We start from the raw sequence: 20,970 nt of genomic DNA, 5'->3' as shown, positions 1-20,970 counted from the left end.
TAAACAAAAAAGCCGTGTGAGTGCTCGTGCGATCGTACGCATCAGCCTAGTGCTCATTACGCAAAATCTAAAATAAACAAAAAAAGCCGTGTGAGTGCTCGTGCGATCGTACGCATCAGCCTAGTGCTCATTACGCAAACAATAAGAAAAAAGCCATGTGAGTACTCGTGCGATCGTACGCATCAGCCTAGTGCTCATTACGCAAAAAAAAAAATCTAAATATTTTATAAAAATACCAAAAATATTAAGCACATGTGTGATCGCACGCATTGTCCTTGTGCTGAAAACATTTTCTGTTTATTTTTGTAAAAAGTACCAAAAAAATATAAAATCTTCAAAAAACCAAAAACATCAACATTTTCAAACAACAAACAGTCTTGCTTGCCAGAACTACGTGATCCTTGATTCTCCATCAAAAGTGGAGATACGTAGGAGCAAGGCCAGTCCTTGTCAGGTTCACTTTCCCAAAAATCCAAATTTATCCATAATCATTTTCCAAACAAATTTTCTAAACAATTTTCAAACAAATTTTCAAGCAGTTTTCTAAAAGAACTACGGAACCCTGATTTCTCATTCTTAATGAGAATACGTAGGAGCAAGGTCAATCCTTGTCGGGCTCAAAAAACTAAAAAATACATGTTGTTTCTTTAGAATCTTATTTTAGGGGATAATTAAACATTTTGAAAACCACATCATATTCGCATATTTAGTTAAAGGTACTGCCTTAGGGCAGGCGTTGTAGGGTGCTAATACCTTCCCTACACGTAACCGACTCCCGAACCAAGAATCTCAGTTTCGCAGACCATGCCTTATCATTTTATGGTTTTTCCGTAGTTTTCCAGAATAAACTATGGTGGCGACTCCAAATCTTTTTTTTTTTCAAAACCATTTATTTTTCCACGGATCGTCGTCCCGTCGCGATCCCGGTTGCGACAGATGGCGACTCCACTGGGGATCGCTAGAGAGTCAGGCCATTTAATTAGGTATGCGAATTCGATGTGGTTTTTCTTTATGTTTTTTCCCTTTTTCCTTATCTATGATTGATATTTGAAATAATTGCATGTGAGTTTCTTTTACTTGTTCTTTATGTTTGAAATAATTGTTCCTTACCTATTTTTGATATGTCTACTTATTTGTGTTTATTTTTGCAATTGTTGTTTTACATTATAATCTCCCTCTTTACATTATGCATATCATGAGTGGGGCCCTATACCCGGGTCTGAGCGCAACTTAGAATTAGAGGGGTTGTGTAGCGGTGTCACTCTGGGATGTACTTCCTGTTTGGCTATCGTGAGAACCCCAACTAGAGTTTGTTCTCTTCATTTGTGTCTCCACATCTAGTTGATTACTCTGACTGTTGTGGAGAGACAGTGAAAAGAGTCATAGCTCTGGTGGCCTTGATTTAAGCATTAGGGATCTATCCTTGTGAGTGCATATATTTGGCCTTAGAACTTTAGGCATTCAACCTTTGATAAAGCACAAAAGGGAGAATGTATATTCTTGTAACTCTCACGCTGTTTGTTCTTCTTCGAAAATAATGATTTTTTATTCTCCTACCATGCATGCATTTTTTTTGTCATGTTGTTTTACTTCACTTTATGCATCATTCATCATTCGATAATATACTGGTTTTAGGGGAAATCACTAGCGTTCACTTGATATCATACAAAGATGGAAGTTGATACAAGATCTGGTGCTACACAACATACTGATTCTGTCATGTTAAGAAATAAATCTCGCCTGAGGACTCATGGTGGAAACTTGACAAGTCTGATAAAATTAGGCAAAAGGTTAAAGACCATAAAGAGGGAAACCTTCAAGAAAAAGTATGGAAATTTGTTGAGTCTAATGGAGGTGGAAGTACAATTGCCAGCTATCACAGCCCTTGCACAGTATTACGACTCTCCACTAAGATGCTTCACCTTTCAGGATTTTCAGCTGGCGCCAACTATAGAAGAATTTGAGTACATACTCGGATTGCCACTAGAGGGTACCACTCCGTATCAGCACCTGGAACATCACGCCTCTATCCCCACCATTGCCGCCATAATGAAAATACATCCCAAAGAACTTGAACACAGGTTGGTAACGAGGAATCAAGTGTGTGGACTGACACAAAAATATTTGGAGCAGTACCTACATCATCTAGCTGATAAAGAAGAGTGGGAGACTTTCATGGACGTATTAGCCCTTACCGTGTATGGCGTCGTTTTGTTTCCCAAAGTAGAAGGCTTTGTGGATTATACCGCAATAGATGTCTTCGTAGCAAAAAAGACAAGATCAGAGAACCCTGTAACAGCAGTCCTCGCAGATGTTTATGGGACCATGAGTTTTTGTCATGAAAGGAACGGAAAGAAAATTCTTTGTTGTTTGCCGGTGCTGTATGCGTGGATGACTGCGCGCGTGGGTAAAGGGGTAGTTGATTGTCCGTTGAAAGGTCCGTCACACCAGAGGCTTAAAGACAGAGGAGGAAATGAGTGGGCCCATTTCTTTGCTGGTTTGAATGGGGAAAAGATAAAGTGGCGTCTTCCTTGGCTCGAGCTTAAACCCTCCATCCATCATTGTGGCAGCTTTCCCAATGTACCCCTCATAGGTACCAGATATTGTGTCAACTACAACCCCGTTTTAGTCCAAAGGCAATTCGGGCATCCCATAAGAGGGGCGCCTTCACCGGACTGTCTTACTACACTATTCATCTACTATGAGGACGGACGTTTTGCTGAAATGTTGAGGAAGGTCAGAAATGCTTGGGAAAGCGTGGTGCGGGCTGAAAGGGATTTAAGGGTTGGAGTAGTAGATAGCAAGGTCAGTTACCACACTTGGATTTTAGAAAGGGTAAATGAAGTCAAACTCCCTTTCAAGACAATCAATGATCATCTGGTCAAGGAAGGGCAACCTCAGGACGTAGAGAGTGAAGAGGTGAGGCAATTGAAAGCGGAGATGGAAGAACTAAGAGAGAGGAATGCCAGGTTAGAAATCGAACTACAAAGGATGCACAATGATTTTGTGAATATGAAGAATGATAAAGAGGATAAGTCGCGAGCCTACGAAGAAATGATTAAAAGTCGAGAAGCTGAAAGAGGATATACACTCCGATTGAAGCAGGATCTGGCGGCCGCAAGCAAAGAACTAGCCGTGAGAATAAAAGAGAAGAATACAGCTTTGGAAGAAGGGAAACAGTGGGAACACCTCTACGAAGAAGCCAAAACAGGTAAGCGAGAAGCCATGAAAAGACTAAGAGATGCCCAAATTCAAGTAGAAGAAGTAGGGCATCAGATGAAGGAAATGGCTACGTCGTTTGAGGCAGATTTGAACCAGGAACGGTGGAAGCGGGCAAGAGCTGAAGGAGAGCATCGGGACATGTTAAAACAGATGGAGGGTTATATTAAGGAGCAAGAGGAGCGATGGAAAATGATGGAGTGCGAAGAAAGTCATCAAGCCTTGATTAAATGGATGGAAGATCGCATTGCAGAACAAGAAAGGGTTGTGGATCATTGGAAGGAAAGTTTCTCCCAACTGGCTGCCTTAGCGAACGGAGCAATTGAGAATGTTCCAAGGATGGTGTCGGACGCCGAAGCGATAACTCACTTTTATAATCCGCCTGAAGAGATAAAACTTTTTATCAGCCATTGTAGATGGTTAGTAGGCGAAATGAAAGCCTTCATCGCTCGAGCCAGGGAGTGATAATTTGTTTATGTCTCGTTCTCTTCCAACAATGTAATGCAGGACCTGTGATGTTTTGTATGATATCGATTTGTATTAATTTCCATCATTAATGTCATCGTGATCCTGTGATTTCCACCTATTACTAGCATGCATCATGTTTTTTTTATCCTCGTCTAAATTCAAAAATTAATAACAGAATACAAGTAAGAAAAACAACGGCCAATCCTCCACGACATCCCTACAGGACTCGAGCCAATTTAAGGGTCATGGAAAGCTGGGAAGAGTCACAAGAATCCATCAAAGCTGATGTGAGCGAGTTGAAAGACCAGGTTGGCCAAATCTTGGCTGCCCTTGAATCCCTGAAGACTACTAGAGAGTCTTCATCTGCAGTGGCTGGTGGGAATGCCCATTTTTATCCTCCGTTGTTCAATGCTGTGGGCCCATCAGTTCCCTTCCCATTGTATGGGTTACCCCCGGGATACACTCCTCCCGTAGGAGAGTACTTGGAAGGAGAACATGTGTCATTACCCATTCCCACAACTGTTGATGTACCGCCAGTCGTCACTCAGGGACCTGTCTCTGTGACGGCTCCCTTGGTGAGTACACACATGAATGAAGCAATTACAGTTGAAGGAACACGAGTAACTACAATGCCACATGCGATTATTCATCATGACTCTTCAGCCAAGGCCACTTCGCATGCCGCGATGCATGGGGAAATCAGTGACGTTGACGGAGCTAAAGGCAGGCTGGAGACTTTGGAGGAAAGATTAAGGGCTATTGAAGGGGTGGAAAGTTATGGGTTTGGAGATGTTGCAAGACTAAGCTTAGCTCCTGGTGTGAAGATACCGTATAAGTTCAAGGTGCCAGATTTTGAGAAGTATAAGGGTAGTACATGCCCTAAAAGTCATCTGACCATGTATTGCAGAAAGATGGCTGCACATGCCTACGATAACCAGCTACTTATCCACGTCTTCCAAGATAGTTTGGCTGGGGTAGCCCTAAACTGGTATACCCATTTAGACCCATCTCGAATCCGCTGTTGGGCAGATCTGGCTGACGCCTTTGTGAAACAGTACATATACAACACACATGTTGCACCGGACCGTCTGCAATTGCAAAATATGGGGAAGAAAGACAACGAAACTTTCAAGGAGTATGCTCAACGATGGAGAGAATTAGCCGCGCAAGTTGAGCCGCCTTTGTTTGATAAAGAGATGGTGGCAATGTTTGTAAATACTCTCCAGCCGCCGTTTTATGAACATATGGTGGGGAATGTGTCCGTCAATTTCGCTGATGTCATCATAATTGGCGAAAGGATAGAAATTGGGTTGAAAAATGGGAAAATTATGTATGGCCCGCCCGCAGCTGCAAACTTAAAAAAAACCGGTCTCAATCCGGGAAATAAGAAGGAAGGAGAGGTACATGCAACCTCGATGATGCCTGTGTGGAGGGGTCAAGCTCCCACTCATAATTATCGACCATACTTGGGTCAACTTCCCTATGCAGCTAATGCGTCATTCGACCATCAAACTAGACCCCAGCAACCACAAGGGTATTATCAACCACAGCGAATCCCAACTGAAGCATGGAGGAATGGGGCAAATGCCGGTCTGAATCCAAATGCGGGTCAAAACACCAACCCGAGAAGGAATCAATTTGTTAGATTCACCCCCGTCCCTATGACTTACACGGAGTTATTACCTCAACTCATAAAAAAGGGTCTGGTTGCCATTTGCCCGATGAAGCCTGTACAACCTCCATACCCAAGGGATTATGATGCAGATGCCAAGTGTAGTTACCATGGAGGAGGCGTTGGTCACTCAATTGAGCGGTGTATAGCCTTCAAGTATAAGGTACAGGCTCTAATCGACTCTGGGTGGTTAAAGTTTCAAGAAGATAAGCCTAGCATCGAGGATAACCCATTGTCCGGGCACGGGAGTACCTCGACGAACGCCATCATGGCCGACAAACATGAGTTGATAAGAGACGTGAGTGAAATCCGGAGTTCTAGGAGGTTTATTTTCGAGGCATTGTTAAAAGTGGGCCTAGTGAAAGGTGATTATGATATGGGTATATCATGTGCAATTCATCCAGATGCTGAGCACTCTATTGAAGAGTGTTTTGAATTAGAAGGTATGCTGCAAGACCTGCTTGACAGAAGTTTGATGCAAGTATGCCGCAAGGATAAAGAGGAGGAAGTGTTTGCACAAACTGGTGGGGAACCTGATGTAACTCTGCCGGAGCCATTGGTGATCCATTTCACTAGAAACACCCCTGCACCGGTGATTGAAGAAAAACCGACCGTTGTTATCTGTGTGCCATCCCCCTTTCCTTACAAAAATGAGAAAGCTGTCCCTTGGAGATATGGGGCATTTGCGTTAGAGGAAGGAAAAGGTGCAGACCCAACTATTGAAAACATATCAGGCATTGGGGGAATGACGAGAAGTGGTCGAATCTTTACACCACCAGAGTTGACAAGAGAAGGAGCCAACAATAACGAAGCAACAATGGCCGCAAAAGCGAGGGAGTGCTTGAAAGGGAAAGGTGTACAGGCGGAAGAAACCCCTGACAAAGGAGAGAGGAAAGAAATATCCGAAGAAGAGGCTTGCGAATTTTTAAAGTTCATACAACAGAGTGAGTACAAGGTGGTGGAACAGCTAAACCGCATGCCTGCTCGGATCTCCTTACTAGAATTGCTCATGCATTCTGCATCTCATAGAAAGTTGTTAATGAAGGTACTTAGTGAGGCCCATGTGGAGCAAGATATTTCTCTGAACAAGTTCGAGGGCATTGTTGGCAACATTGTTGCTAATAATTACCTCACCTTTACCGATGAGGAGATACCTATTGAGGGAAGAGGGCATAACAAGGCTCTTCATGTCTCTGTGAAATGCCTGGATCATGTTATAGCACGTGTCTTGGTGGACAATGGCTCCTCTTTGAACGTCATGCCAAAAGCGACATTGGAGAAACTACCCTGTGATGGAATGCATATGAAGCCAAGCTCTATGATTGTGAGGGCATTCGACGGCAGTAAAAGGGAAGTGATGGGAGAAGTGGAACTACCGGTCCAAGTCGGTCCGTGCGTCTTTCAAGTGACATTCCAAGTCATGGATATCCTCCCGGCCTATAGTTGTCTGTTGGGTCGACCATGGATCCATTCTGCAGGAGTTGTACCTTCCACACTACACCAGAAGCTGAAATATGTCATGGAAGATAAATTGGTGATAATATTAGGAGAGGAGGATCTCCTTGTGACTGGGCCATCGTCCACACGCTATATTGAGGCGGCTGAGGAAGCTCTCGAGACAGCTTTTCAATCATTAGAGATTGTAGGAAATGCCTATGTGGAGCCATTCCTAGTAAGCCCGCGTATGTCGCATGCTTCTATTATGATGGCCAAAGTCTTTCTGAAAGAAGGTTATACGCATGGTAAAGGTTTAGGCAAGCATGGGCAGGGGCGAGTTTTCCCTCTAGAGGTCATTGAGAATAAGAACAGATATGGCCTAGGGTACAAGCCCACCAAAGAGGACAGGAAAAGACTGATAGGAGAAAGGAGAGAGCGTAGTCTGGCTCGTGTAGAAAGACGGGAACCCAAGATGGAAAAGATTCGTATTTGTGACATCAAGGAGAGTTTTCATAGCGCAGGATGGGTCAACACTGGCCAAATAGCAGCTGTGGAGAATGAAGAAAGATTTGAGAGCTCAAGTTTCGTGTGGGCCGGCTCCCCAGATGCACCACTCAACAATTGGGAAACCCTGGATTTACCCGTGATGCTTAATAAGATGTAATAGTCTTAATTAATCCTGTAGCTTTACCCGGGTCTTTAGGATTCATGGCTTACGGGTTGACGTTTAGTTTTTGTGCTCAGTGTGATAATAAAGTTGTGTTTGTTTATGTTTTATCATCATTTGGCATTCTTCGTCATTTTTCCTCTTTATTTATTCTTTTTCCAATAATTAAATTATGCAGACATGACGATGAATGTTTTGAAAATAACAATATCGATACTCCTAATTTTGAGCACCCTGTCAATAATACGGAAGATGATTGTGAAGATGATCTGGAACCCTCCCCGGAACTATTGAGATTAGTGGAACAAGAGTCTAAAGAGATAAAACCCCACCAGGAAGAGATTGAAATACTCAACTTAGGAGATGAAGATGAGATAAAAGAAGTGAGAATCGGTACTAGCATGAAAGAAGAAGTGAGAGAAGAGTTGTGTCTCCTATTGAAGGAGTTTAAGGATGTGTTTGCTTGGTCGTATAATGATATGCCTGGTCTGGATACCAACATTGTGCAACACAAGCTCCCACTTAAGCCGGAATGCCCCCCAGTCCAGCAAAAGTTAAGAAGAATGAAACCAGAAATGTCCTTGAAAATCAAGGAAGAGGTACAGAAACAATTCGATGCAGGATTTCTAGCTGTGGCAAGATATCCACAATGGGTAGCAAACATTGTACCAGTGCCTAAGAAAGATGGTAAAGTTCGAATGTGCATTGACTATCGTGATTTGAACCGTGCAAGTCCAAAGGATAATTTTCCATTACCGCACATCGACACTTTAGTTGATAATACGGCCAAATTTTCGCTATTCTCATTCATGGATGGTTTCTCGGGATATAATCAAATCAAAATGGCGCCGGAAGATATGGAAAAGACAACCTTTATCACGTTGTGGGGAACTTTTTGTTATAGGGTAATGTCATTTGGGCTCAAGAATGCTGGGGCAACATATCAAAGGGCAATGGTAGCACTTTTTCATGACATGATGCACAAGGAGATCGAAGTTTATGTGGATGACATGATTGCGAAGTCCGAATCGGAAGAAGAACACATTCTCAACTTGAAGAAATTATTTGAGAGATTGAGAAAGTATAAGCTCAGGTTAAATCCCGCCAAATGCACGTTTGGAGTGAAATCTGGGAAGTTGCTGGGTTTTGTTGTTAGCAGAAAGGGAATAGAAGTTGATCCTGACAAGGTGCGAGCGATAATAGAAATGCCCGCACCTAGAACAGAAAAGGAGGTTCGAGGTTTTCTGGGTAGACTAAACTACATTGCTAGATTCATTTCTCAATTAACCGCTACTTGTGAACCGATGTTCAAGTTATTACGAAAGAACCAGGCTGTAGTGTGGAATGAGAATTGTCAAGCCGCTTTTGAAAAAGTCAAACGATACCTGCAAGATCCTCCAGTACTACGTCCACCTGAACCAGGAAGATCGCTCATTTTGTATTTGACTGTATTGGATAAGTCAATGGGTTGCGTGTTGGGTCAACACGATGAAGCTGGGAAGAAAGAGCATGCTATATACTATTTGAGCAAGAAATTCACAGATTGTGAACAAAGATATTCGTCGTTAGAACGAACTTGTTGTGCATTGGCGTGGGTTGCTCATCGATTAAGGCAATACATGCTGAATCACTCTACCTGGTTAATATCCAAGATGGACCCTATCAAGTTCATTTTTGAAAAACCTGCTCTTACGGGAAGGATAGCTCGGTGGCAGATGATGTTGTCAGAGTATGATATCGTGTATGTTACTCAGAAATCCGTCAAGGGTAGTGCTCTAGCGGAATACTTGGCCCACCAACCCATTAGTGATTATCAGCCAATGCAACCTGAATTTCCCGATGAAGATATCCTGGCTCTGTTTGAAGAGGATGGGAAGAACCAAGCATGGACAGTATTATTCGATGGAGCCTCGAATGTGATGGGACACGGAATAGGGGCAGTGCTTATCTCCCCAGAGCATCAGTACGTACCAATGACAGCAAGGTTGTGTTTTAATTGCACGAATAACATAGCAGAATACGAGGCCTGTGCCATGGGTATTCGAGCGGCAATCGAATCTAAGGCAAGAATCTTGGATGTATATGGAGATTCGGCTTTGGTCATCCATCAGCTGAAAGGAGAATGGGAGACTAGGGATATAAAATTAATTCCTTACCAAGCTTACATTAGGGGATTAATGGTGTATTTCGATTCCATCACGTTTAACCACATACCTAGAGAAGATAATCAATTGGCAGACGCGTTGGCGACCTTGTCGTCAATGTTTGAAGTTCACCAAGATGCAGAATTACCGATGATTGAAATGAAGAGCCATGCAGAGCCAGCATATTGCCATTTCATTGAAGAGGAGTTAGATGGTAAACCTTGGTATTTTGATATCAAGCATTATCTTAAGACTCGTGAATATCCTGAGAAGGTGTCCGAAAACGATAAGAGATCGCTAAGGAGATTGGCTGGCAGTTTTATCTTAAATGGGGACATTTTATACAAGAGAAATTATGACATGGTTCTCCTCAGATGCGTGGATGCAAAGGAAGCCGAGCTGATACTGGAAGAAGTTCATGAAGGTACCTTTGGCACACACATGAATGGACATTCGATGGCTAGGAAGATATTAAGAGCTGGTTATTTTTGGTTAACCATGGAAAATGATTGTTGCACACACGTGAGAAAGTGCGAGAAATGTCAGAAATATGCAGATAATATCAACGTGCCACCTACAACCCTAAGCGTGTTGTCTGCACCATGGCCATTTTCAATGTGGGGAATAGATGTCATTGGAGCCATAGAGCCGAAGGCATCAAACGGGCATCGTTTCATACTAGTCGCAATCGATTATTTCACCAAGTGGGTTGAGGCTGCTTCTTATGCCAACGTGACTAGAAAGGTGGTGACCAGGTTCATAAAAAAGGAGTTGATCTGTAGATATGGGCTCCCTAACAAGATCATCACTGATAATGCCACCAACCTGAACAACCAAATGATGGTAGAATTATGTAAGGAGTTCAAAATTCATCATCATAATTCTTCTCCTTATCGTCCAAAGATGAATGGGGCAGTAGAGGCTACCAATAAGAATATCAAGAAAATTGTGCAAAAGATGGTGGTCACCTATAAAGATTGGCACGAAATGCTTCCTTTTGCTTTACATGGATATCGCACATCGGTACGAACATCAACTGGGGCAACACCTTTCTCGCTTGTGTATGGGATGGAAGCAGTACTTCCATTTGAGGTGGAAATTCCATCCTTACGAGTGTTGATGGAAACCCAATTAGAGGAAGCTGAGTGGGTTCAAGCTCGATTCGACCAACTCAATCTCATTGAAGAAAAAAGGTTAACAGCAATGTGCCACGGACAATTGTACCAAAAAAGAATGAAAAAGGAGTTTGACAAAAAGGTACGCCCAAGAGCGTTTCATGAAGGCGAGTTGGTGTTGAAGAAGATTTTGCCTATACAAAAGGATCATAGAGGCAAGTGGACCCCAAATTATGAAGGGCCATTTGTGGTGAAGAAGGCATTCTCTGGTGGGGCACTAATTCTCACAAGAATGGATGGAGAGGAGTTACCGCTACCGGTTAATTCTGATACGGTCAAAAAGTTTTACGCATGATGATTCCGTGATAGGGGACGCTATTAAGGGATATTGATGTTGTCTTGAAAGCTTATTATTCAATAAATAACGCATGTTTAAATTTGTAATTCTGTTCAATAAATCATTGAAATACTGCATCTCGCGTTGAACTTTTAGGTAAATAAGGAAAAATAGAAATAATGCATGTTAAAGCATCACGGGTATATTCGGTCGGCATAAACTCGGTCCTGAAGGATGTCGTAAAAAAAAAAGGATAGCCCAAGTAAAAAAATACAAAAAAAATATGTTTGAATGATTCGCATGATTTCTTCATAAAAGAATGATGCACAATTTTGAAAATTCAAAAAGATTTATTTTAGTTAGTTTCATCATTACATTTCTGTATTCATAAAAAAAAAAAAAAAAAAAAAAAGAGAACACAAATTTGAAAAATTCAAAAAGATAATTGAGTCAATCGTTTTCGAGGTAAGTCATCAAGTTTATGTTATTCTAAGAATAAAAAGAAAATGGATGTCATTCTTTGTTGGGTCAGATAATTGGGTCACATTTGCCATTTGAACCTCAGTGTGTGCATTGCTTGAGAATACTCATTCCTTAGTAATATCCATCATCAACCTTCATTGAATCTTTATTTGTAAACATCTACCCGTCAGACTTCATTCAGCCTTTGTTTGTAAACATTCATCCCTCGTACTCAGCCTTAATTGAACCTTTGTTTGTAAACATCTACCTGTTAGCCTTAGTTGAGCTTTTGTTTGAAAACATCCATCCTCCGGCCTTCATTGTACAAAAGGATTGACCCCGATCATTGCCCAAGATGAACAAAATTATATTTTGGGGCAAATGTGCCTGTCCATAATTTTGTCAGTTAGGTGATCCCTGAATCCTTCAAAAAAAAAAAAGAGTTTCAAAAAGAAAATAAAAAGAAAAACAACTCATGCTGAAGTCAATTGATTTGTCATAGAGTTAATCTTTCGAAAATAAAGTGACCAGAGTTCAAGATGATGTGTGGCCATCTTCCTTCATCCAAAAAGAAACAAAAAAAATATATCCATTGATACCCATTTGAGCCAAGAAATAATTCTTTTTCAAATTTACCCGAGTAAGAGTTACCATTACAATAGAAGTCGACTCAGGATGCGAACAAAAGACACTTAGTGATCAAAGAAAGAAAGTTCATCAAGAAGAGCAAATAGAAAGAAGAAACACTGAGTGGTGATCTTAAGAAGAGAAAAGCATTGAGGAGGTTGACAAATAGCAAATTCAGGACCAAAATGGTAACTCTTGTTTAAAAAAAATAATAACCTAAAAACATTTGTTTGGGCCTTATTCGTTGTTTGAATACCCTTCAGCCCACAACATCATTACAAGCCGAATAAAAGCCCACACTGATTGAATGATGATTTCTTTAATTTTCATAAAGATTAATTGTGTGATAAGTTGAAATGACTTGCAATATAGTTGTAAAAAAAGAGAAAATAAAAATGAAGAAATAAAATGTCTTAGGAAGAGGAGATTTTCTTGCTAACTGGCTAAAAAGAAAGGTCATTTAAGGGCATCCTTTTGTTCAATCCTTTCCAAACCCATCCTCAGACGAGGGGCAGCCCTGTTGGGCCTCATTCATCCTGACGTTCATCAATCCATTCACCCAGCTGGGCAACCTTTGTGGGCCTCTCATGAGCTTGATTTATCCATCCTATTGAAACCGGGACAATTGTCTCAATTTTGTATGACTCTAATTGGTCCTAGAATTTATAAAGTCACCCTCAAAACAGGGGCAGCCATTTTGGCCTTCCATGATTTCTATTCATCTTAACAGTTGCGAACCCGAAACGGGGGGCAACCTTTTGGGCCTTGCATGATGCCAATCTGCCTTGACCTTCACTGATTAGTATCCAAAACTAGGGGCAATTTTGTGAGATATATGGATTTGACACCCTGATAATTCATAGATACATTTGTCCATACAAATGTTTCTCCCAGACCTCAAACTGGGGCAGCTTGAAGAGTATCTCTGATCTCACATTGGCATTTACAACTAGTTTGAGGAGTGACAGGCCCACATTGTGATCCCTATACCTGCCAAAACCTCTCCAAATCCTTCCACATATTTGTCCCAACCCTTGATATCAAGCATGTACGCACTAATATTTCACCAAGAAATGTCCAGCACATAAGCTTCATTTTGAACATTTGACTTCAAAATTTGACATCCTTTGCATAAAAGGAAAATGAAAGTCTAAGTCTTCATAAATTTGATGATTTCAAAGAAAACAAATTGACACAATCTTCCAGTAAAACAAAAACAAAAAATCACAAGTCAACATCATGTACATATTTTCATAAACTTTGAATTTATTTTCATGAATGTTCATCAAATCTTCTTCCTTCAAAAAAAAAAAGACAAACAAAAAAATCAAAATGCATCAAAGTTTTCTCCTCCAATTTCAAAATTATATATTTTCACCAAATCTTCTTCCTTCAAAAAAGACAAAAAAATCAACATGCATCAAAGTTTTCTCTTCCAATTTCAAAATTTACATCAACCATGTTTCTCTTACATATCGAGGTTTCAAAATCCTTGTACAAAAATGCAATGCCTTGTTTAATGATAATTTCAACCTTGTGAAAAAGTTTTAAAACCTTGTTTCTCGTTTCAAAAAAAAAAAAAATCGACACTCAGTTCTATCTCAAAAAAAAAAAAAAAAAAACATCAATCAAAAATCAAAAATAAAAAAAAATCAACATCTCAAAATCTCAAAAACTTGAACAAATTCAAAGTATCCAATTCAATCACAAATTTTACTTTCTGCTATCGATATCCCGGCCTCTCTAAGACAACGGTCGAACCCAATAATCAAAATCAAATCATTCACTTCTTCCATAGGGTTGGTACACCCTCCACGAGGTTGGTACACCTCATTCACTTCATCCATAGGGTTGGTACACCCTCCACGAGGTTGGTACACCTCATTCACTTCTTCCATAGGGTTGGTACACCCTCCACGAGGTTGGTACACCTCATTCACTTCATCCATAGGGTTGGTACACCCTCCACGAGGTTGGTACACCTCATTCACTTCTTCCATAGGGTTGGTACACCCTCCACGAGGTTGGTACACCTCATTCACTTCATCCATAGGGTTGGTACACCCTCCACGAGGTTGGTACACCTCATTCACTTCTTCCATAGGGTTGGTACACCCTCCACGAGGTTGGTACACCTCATTCACTTCTTCCATAGGGTTGGTACACCCTCCACGAGGTTGGTACACCTCATTCACTTCATCCATAGGGTTGGTACACCCTCCACGAGGTTGGTACACCTCATTCACTTCTTCCATAGGGTTGGTACACCCTCCACGAGGTTGGTACACCTCATTCACTTCATCCATAGGGTTGGTACGCCCTCCACGAGGTTGGTACACCTCATTCACTTCATCCATAGGGTTGGTACACCCTCCACGAGGTTGGTACACCTCATTCACTTCTTCCATAGGGTTGGTACACCCTCCACGAGGTTGGTACACCTCATTCACTTCATCCATAGGGTTGGTACGCCCTCCACGAGGTTGGTACACCTCATTCACTTCATCCATAGGGTTGGTACACCCTCCACGAGGTTGGTACACCTCATTCACTTCATCCATAGGGTTGGTACACCCTCCACGAGGTTGGTACACCTCATTCACTTCATCCATAGGGTTGGTACACCCTCCACGAGGTTTTTACACCTCATCAGCTTCATCCATAGGGTTGGTACACCCTCCACAAGGTTGGTACACCTCAATTCTCTTAACCTTGTTAATAATAATAAAAAAAAATCTTATTGTTCCTTGTTCATTTTGAAATACGGACGAAATTGGTATTTCTATCTTTACTTATCTTTTACTCTGATAATATAAAAACATTGTTTGTCATATTATCTAGTAAAATCTAAGTAAAGAGGGGCATCTGTCAATACCCAATTTCGTCCGGGTAAATAAAATTCATCACAAAAATAAATAATAAAAACATAAAAAAAAAAATGAAAAATGAAAAATACTATTTATTTTACTTTTCGCACCCCAAAGTTTCTTTTAAACATTTAACCCAATGGCCCAAAATAATCTCTTACTTTTTTACTTCTTCACCACCCTTTTTCTCTTATCACACTCCACTCTCCACATCATCCACATCACCCTCCACATCATCTACCTTTATCATTTATTTTTTCCACATCATTTCCATATTAATTTTATATATCAACTTTTCTAATTATTCCACTTACATTTTTTTATTATATCTTCTCCATCAATATTTTTTATTATCCATTTTTTCTCCACCTTATTTCTCCACCCACTTTTTATATTATTTCTTTCACTTATTTTCCACATTAACTTTTACTATTCACTATATTTTATTTCACCTAATTTCTCCATCAACTTTTTATATTATTTCTTTCACTTAATTTCCACACCTAATTTCTCCACCCACTTTTTATATTATTTCTTTCACTTATTTTCCACATTAACTTTTACTATTTACTATATTTTATTTCACCTACTTTCTCCACCAACTTTTTTATATTATTTCTTTCACTTAATTTCCACACCTAATTTCTCCACCAACTTTTTATATTATTTCTTTCACTTAATTTCCACACCTAATTTCTCCACCAACTTTTTATATTATTTCTTTCATTTATTTTCCACATTAACTTTTACTATTTACTATATTTTATTTCACCTACTTTCTCCACCAACTTTTTATATTATTTCTTTCACTTATTTTCCACATTAACTTTTTCTATTCATCTTTTTTTTAATTATATTTTATTTCATCTAAATTTTCCACCAACTTATTATATTATTTTTATTCATCAACTTTCTTCATCCTTAACTCTATAAATACCCACATTTTCTTCACACATAATTTACATAAGATCTATCTCTTTTCTCTCAAAATATCTCCATTCCATCCCAAAACTCTACTTCATTTCTCTCTCACATTTTACTATTTCCTAATCTCTCTATACATAAAAAATCCCATACCCCATTTCTACCATAAAGTTATCTTCTTCATCTTCCATCTACCTCTTCTCACAACTTATTACAAGCAAAGTCTTGCTTCATCTTTCAAATCTTCAACAAGGTACACATTTTCTTTTCATTCTATTTATATTCATTTTGATCATTTTTTTTAGTTTATAAATTTATCCTATTTTCTACCACAATTTTATCCTATGCTTTTTGATATTTTTATGTCATAGATATTTCAACTTCACTCTCTTCTTAATAAAAAATATATAAAAAAATATAAAACTTTAAAAAACATGTAATGATATAAATATCGGTGTGAGTACTCGTGCGATCGTACGCATCAGCCTAGTACTCATTATCCAAAATATAAAATAAACAAAAAAGCCGTGTGAGTGCTCGTGCGATCGTACGCATCAGCCTAGTGCTCATTACGCAAAATCTAAAATAAACAAAAAAGCCGTGTGAGTGCTCGTGCGATCGTACGCATCAGCCTAGTGCTCATTACGCAAACAATAAGAAAAAAGCCATGTGAGTACTCGTGCGATCGTACGCATCAGCCTAGTGCTCATTACGCAAAAAAAAAAATCTAAATATTTTATAAAAATACCAAAAATATTAAGCACATGTGTGATCGCACGCATTGTCCTTGTGCTGAAAACATTTTCTGTTTATTTTTGTAAAAAGTACCAAAAAAATATAAAATCTTCAAAAAACCAAAAACATCAACATTTTCAAACAACAAACAGTCTTGCTTGCCAGAACTACGTGATCCTTGATTCTCCATCAAAAGTGGAGATACGTAGGAGCAAGGCCAGTCCTTGTCAGGTTCACTTTCCCAAAAATCCAAATTTATCCATAATCATTTTCCAAACAAATTTTCTAAACAATTTTCAAACAAATTTTCAAGCAGTTTTCTAAAAGAACTACGGAACCCTGATTTCTCATTCTTAATGAGAATACGTAGGAGCAAGGTCAATCCTTGTCGGGCTCAAAAAACTAAAAAATACATGTTGTTTCTTTAGAATCTTATTTTAGGGGATAATTAAACATTTTGAAAACCACATCATATTCGCATATTTAGTTAAAGGTACTGCCTTAGGGCAGGCGTTGTAGGGTGCTAATACCTTCCCTACACGTAACCGACTCCCGAACCAAGAATCTCAGTTTCGCAGACCATGCCTTATCATTTTATGGTTTTTCCGTAGTTTTCCAGAATAAACTATGGTGGCGACTCCAAATCTTTTTTTTTTTCAAAACCATTTATTTTTCCACGGATCGTCGTCCCGTCGCGATCCCGGTTGCGACACCAGCTAACAGGGTGGACTGAAGTTTGCAACGTGTCTGGGGAAGGTTAATATGTGGCAACCCTAATTCCCAAACCCTAGCTTCCTTGTGCCGCCAGCACCATTGGCAACCGTAGGCCACCGTCAGCTACCCTCTCATCTTGCCGCAACCTCACCTCACGTTTCAGGCTCCCTAAAGCTGTGATTTAGAAACCATGGTTGAGCGATCAGAATTACAATTTGGATCTGGAATCTCTATCTAGATTTCTTTTCTTGCAGGTGCTCGTGCTTTGCATGGTGTGCAGGTTGCGATCTGGAGGTGCAACGTGATGGTTCTACCGTGCGAAGAAGATGATGAACATTGGCCATGGTGGGTTTCTATCGTAGGGGGAGATGGCGCGATTTAGGTTTGGTGGAGGCGTTGATGGCTAGCTCAAGGTTGGGCGAAACTCACGAGCAGATGAATTGAAGAGTTGTGGCGGTGATTTAGGTTTCGAAAGATTTTTGGAATTGGGGATTTCTCTGTTTGGGTTTCTACATATGTGTGCGAGAGAGTGCTCTTGCAATGGTCATGGTGGATGGCGGTCCTTGCAGCTCTACGACGACCTGAAAAGTGTCTCATGGTGGAGATGGAAGTCGAGGAAGATGCTGAAGATGATGATGGAGGACTCACGACTTTGGCGTTCGCGTTCTGTATTGGTGAGGGTGGTGGCTACCGGCACGGCGACGCTGGTGTTGGGTGATGGCGAGGTTCCGGCAAGACGGCCGGGTGGCTGACGGCGGCCTACGGTTGCCCATGGTGCTGGCGGCACAAGGAAGCTAGGGTTGTCACACAGTCAGAGAAACTGTACACGTCATTAACTTTTGTCTAGAGTGACAGCTGCACCGATTAACGCTTTTACCAAAAAGAACTTAATTACACATTTTTTCATAAGTCGAGAACACATTGAACTTCGAAAAAAACGTAGAACGCAATTGAACATTTACCCCTTTCGTGGGAAAAAAAGTAGTAAACCTATTATTATATTAGAAGCATATGAAGTTATCATTGGTTGGTCGAAGAAAAATAAGTTTAGAATTTTATTCCTTCCCAAAAGGATAAGGCCAAATAGAAGTATCAAGTTTTCAATCCACACTCTAAATCATACTTGTTAGGTTAAACTTCAGTCTGCCACAGTCAAATAAGACAAAAAGCTTAATGAATAAATTGAAAACTTTCATTTTTTGTTATGATCAGTGTTGTGAAACTGCTCACTGCACCTTCATTTTTTTTTTTGAAATAATTGTCCGGCGGTTTTTAATGAGTCGCCTGTAATCCTTAAATATCTATCCAACCTTCCCTGCCCGCACCTTCATTCATGCTCCTAATTTTCTCTAAACCCTAATTCTCTCTCAGTTCATTTCTTCCTTCGTACATTTTCCTCCAAAAGTTCACCCCAATCATTTACCTCCAAGCCCCTTCTCGCACCATCTTCTTGTTGGTCTTCTCCTACGTTGTATTCGTCGTCGAGGCGTTATGGCTGTGTAGGTGGTGTTCGCTCTCGGAATTCCTCACATCTGCGTATTTCGTTCATTAATTCGTTTTTCTTTCCGTTCATTTTCGCTCTACCCTTTTGAACTTATGATTACTCTCGGAATTGAAACGGTAGAAAAGCACGTTTTAGGGTTCTGATTAGTCTTGCATTTTCTAAAAATATTAATGTATGAGAAGGTATGAGGAGATGAGGCGAGGCGAGGCAAGGCAAAGGGGTGAGAATGATGAATCTCTTGAGTTCTGTTCCAACACAGACAGCGAGGGAGCCTTTTGGAACCATGTTTGCACTGTTGAAGCAGAGGAAGATGTTCCTCACAGATCTTGTTACACTTCAGAAATTTTGTGTAAATTTAGTATTATGCGTATCGCCACACTATCTATTTTATTCGTATTCTTAATTAATTTCCATTATGCAGGCTGTGACATTGCATGAGCGATGCAAAGTTTTCAAGGGTGAAAGCACTGATTCATCTCAATTGCTATTTTCCTCGCAAGCAACCAAGACAAAAAGAAAAGTGACTTTAGAGTGATCATTTGTGTTATTAAAAGCTCTTGTACAGTTTATATCGGAGAGTCTCCTAATATTGTAGCTAAGGTATGGTTACTAAATTAGTACATCTTTTTATGTGTTAGTAATTTTATTTTCTTATAAGTAGTAAAATTTAAATATTTTACATTAAAGAAATAAATTTAAGCTTAACTCAATTTCATTAAATAGAAGTTCAGCAAATTGAGATTTATTTTTTATTCATTGAATGCTTACCATAGGTATCTTTGGTCCTATTCCAGTTCTAGACATTCAAAAGGTCGTTTAGAAATTTACAAGAAACAAGTGTTTTTACTTAGAAAAGGAATTTTTATCCGTTAATCGTAATTTAATTGTATACAATCTCTTGCATAAAGCTAAGCAACGGAGTGGGCGAGGAAAGGCTTGAAACTCATTAATCCTTAAGAAACTGTTGCATAGTAGATTACTTACCATCTCACCAAGTCGTGTATAAGCTGGATCACTTATGTATGTAAACGAGGTACCAGAATCAAATATTACATGAAACTCAACATCAGCAACAAGATCTTCCACAAAAATTTGGGTTATGCTGATGTTATAAGTTGGACTGCAGGGATTAATTAAGCACCAGTACACAGTTAGACACGAGAATTTTTGTTGCTTCTGTTGTAAAGAGTCCAAACATCCACTTACTGCAATTTGTCAAGGTTTAATGGAGTTTTTCTTTGGTCTGGCTTGCCAGTATCACCAAACGTGATTCTTCCAACACCATCAGATCCAAAACACATAGAAAAGGAATTTGAGATGAGCCCTTCTTTGGCTAGGATGCTATGAATGGATCTATTATCCATTCCAAGTCCAAATAGGCCATTTGGAGTTCCCCCATTTAAAAAAATGCACCAGTTTGAAATAGTAGTTGTTCTGATTTGAGTAGCTTTTACGTTGTTTAGTTATTCCTTTTCAAAAGAGTCTATATGATTTTATATATACTTTTAATTGAATGTGTTTCAGTTTAATTTTCTATCAATTTTCCCCTCACAAACTCTTGTAGTCTGGGCCTTAATTTATTATTATTTAAACCTGTCTTCAAGCAGATAAAGTGAGGATATAAACAAGCAGAGAATTATACGTCAGGACTGCTTTCCCGAGGTGAGGATTTTCATTTCTCATATTTGTCTACCATTTTGTCTCCATATTATAATAATTAAATATAACTGTCTCTATGTTGAGTAGACAGTTAAATAGTAAATATTGAAAGGATTTTAAAAAAAATATGCTGATTTGAGTATTTCACTCACAAGCTCCTGATGTTCAATACTCGTTTCTAGTTTTGAATCTAGAACATGAGTCTTCAACCACCCAAAAACTTCATATTACTCTACTTTCCTTCCATTCTTTTCCCAACACGATCTATTTATGCATCAATAGCTTTTATATTATGTTTTTAGTCAGTTGTTAGATATGCTTATATTTAAAGATCTTGTTTACTGTCAAAATTCACAGTCACAATTTTCCCCTTGTGCATTTTAGTTAATAATTATATACATTTTTTGGATTTGTTACAG

General features: G+C 39.6%; 1 protein-coding gene and 1 long non-coding RNA gene across 2 annotated transcripts; both read left to right on the top strand.

Moving 5' to 3' along the window:
* The first annotated feature begins 3,932 nt into the window (after nucleotides 1-3,932).
* Nucleotides 3,933-9,578, top strand: LOC148193753 (uncharacterized). Its single transcript, XM_088099501.1, has 4 exons — nucleotides 3,933-6,456; nucleotides 6,580-7,456; nucleotides 7,642-9,355; nucleotides 9,480-9,578. The coding sequence occupies exons 1-4, from the start codon at nucleotides 3,933-3,935 to the stop codon at nucleotides 9,576-9,578; spliced, it is 5,214 nt and encodes a 1,737-aa protein (XP_087955627.1).
* An 8,978-nt stretch (nucleotides 9,579-18,556) lies between these two features.
* LOC148193752 (uncharacterized) lies at nucleotides 18,557-20,710 on the top strand. The gene is made up of 3 exons (XR_015782292.1): nucleotides 18,557-18,924; nucleotides 19,314-19,492; nucleotides 20,500-20,710. It is a non-coding gene; the product is annotated as an uncharacterized LOC148193752 (long non-coding RNA).
* Nucleotides 20,711-20,970: the final 260 nt, after the last annotated feature.

Source organism: Vigna umbellata, chromosome 9 (assembly GCF_029865625.1).
Source record: "Vigna umbellata cultivar VRB3 chromosome 9, Vumbellata_1.0, whole genome shotgun sequence".
Taxonomy (NCBI): domain Eukaryota; kingdom Viridiplantae; phylum Streptophyta; class Magnoliopsida; order Fabales; family Fabaceae; genus Vigna; species Vigna umbellata.
This window is presented reverse-complemented; position numbering and strand designations above follow the sequence as displayed.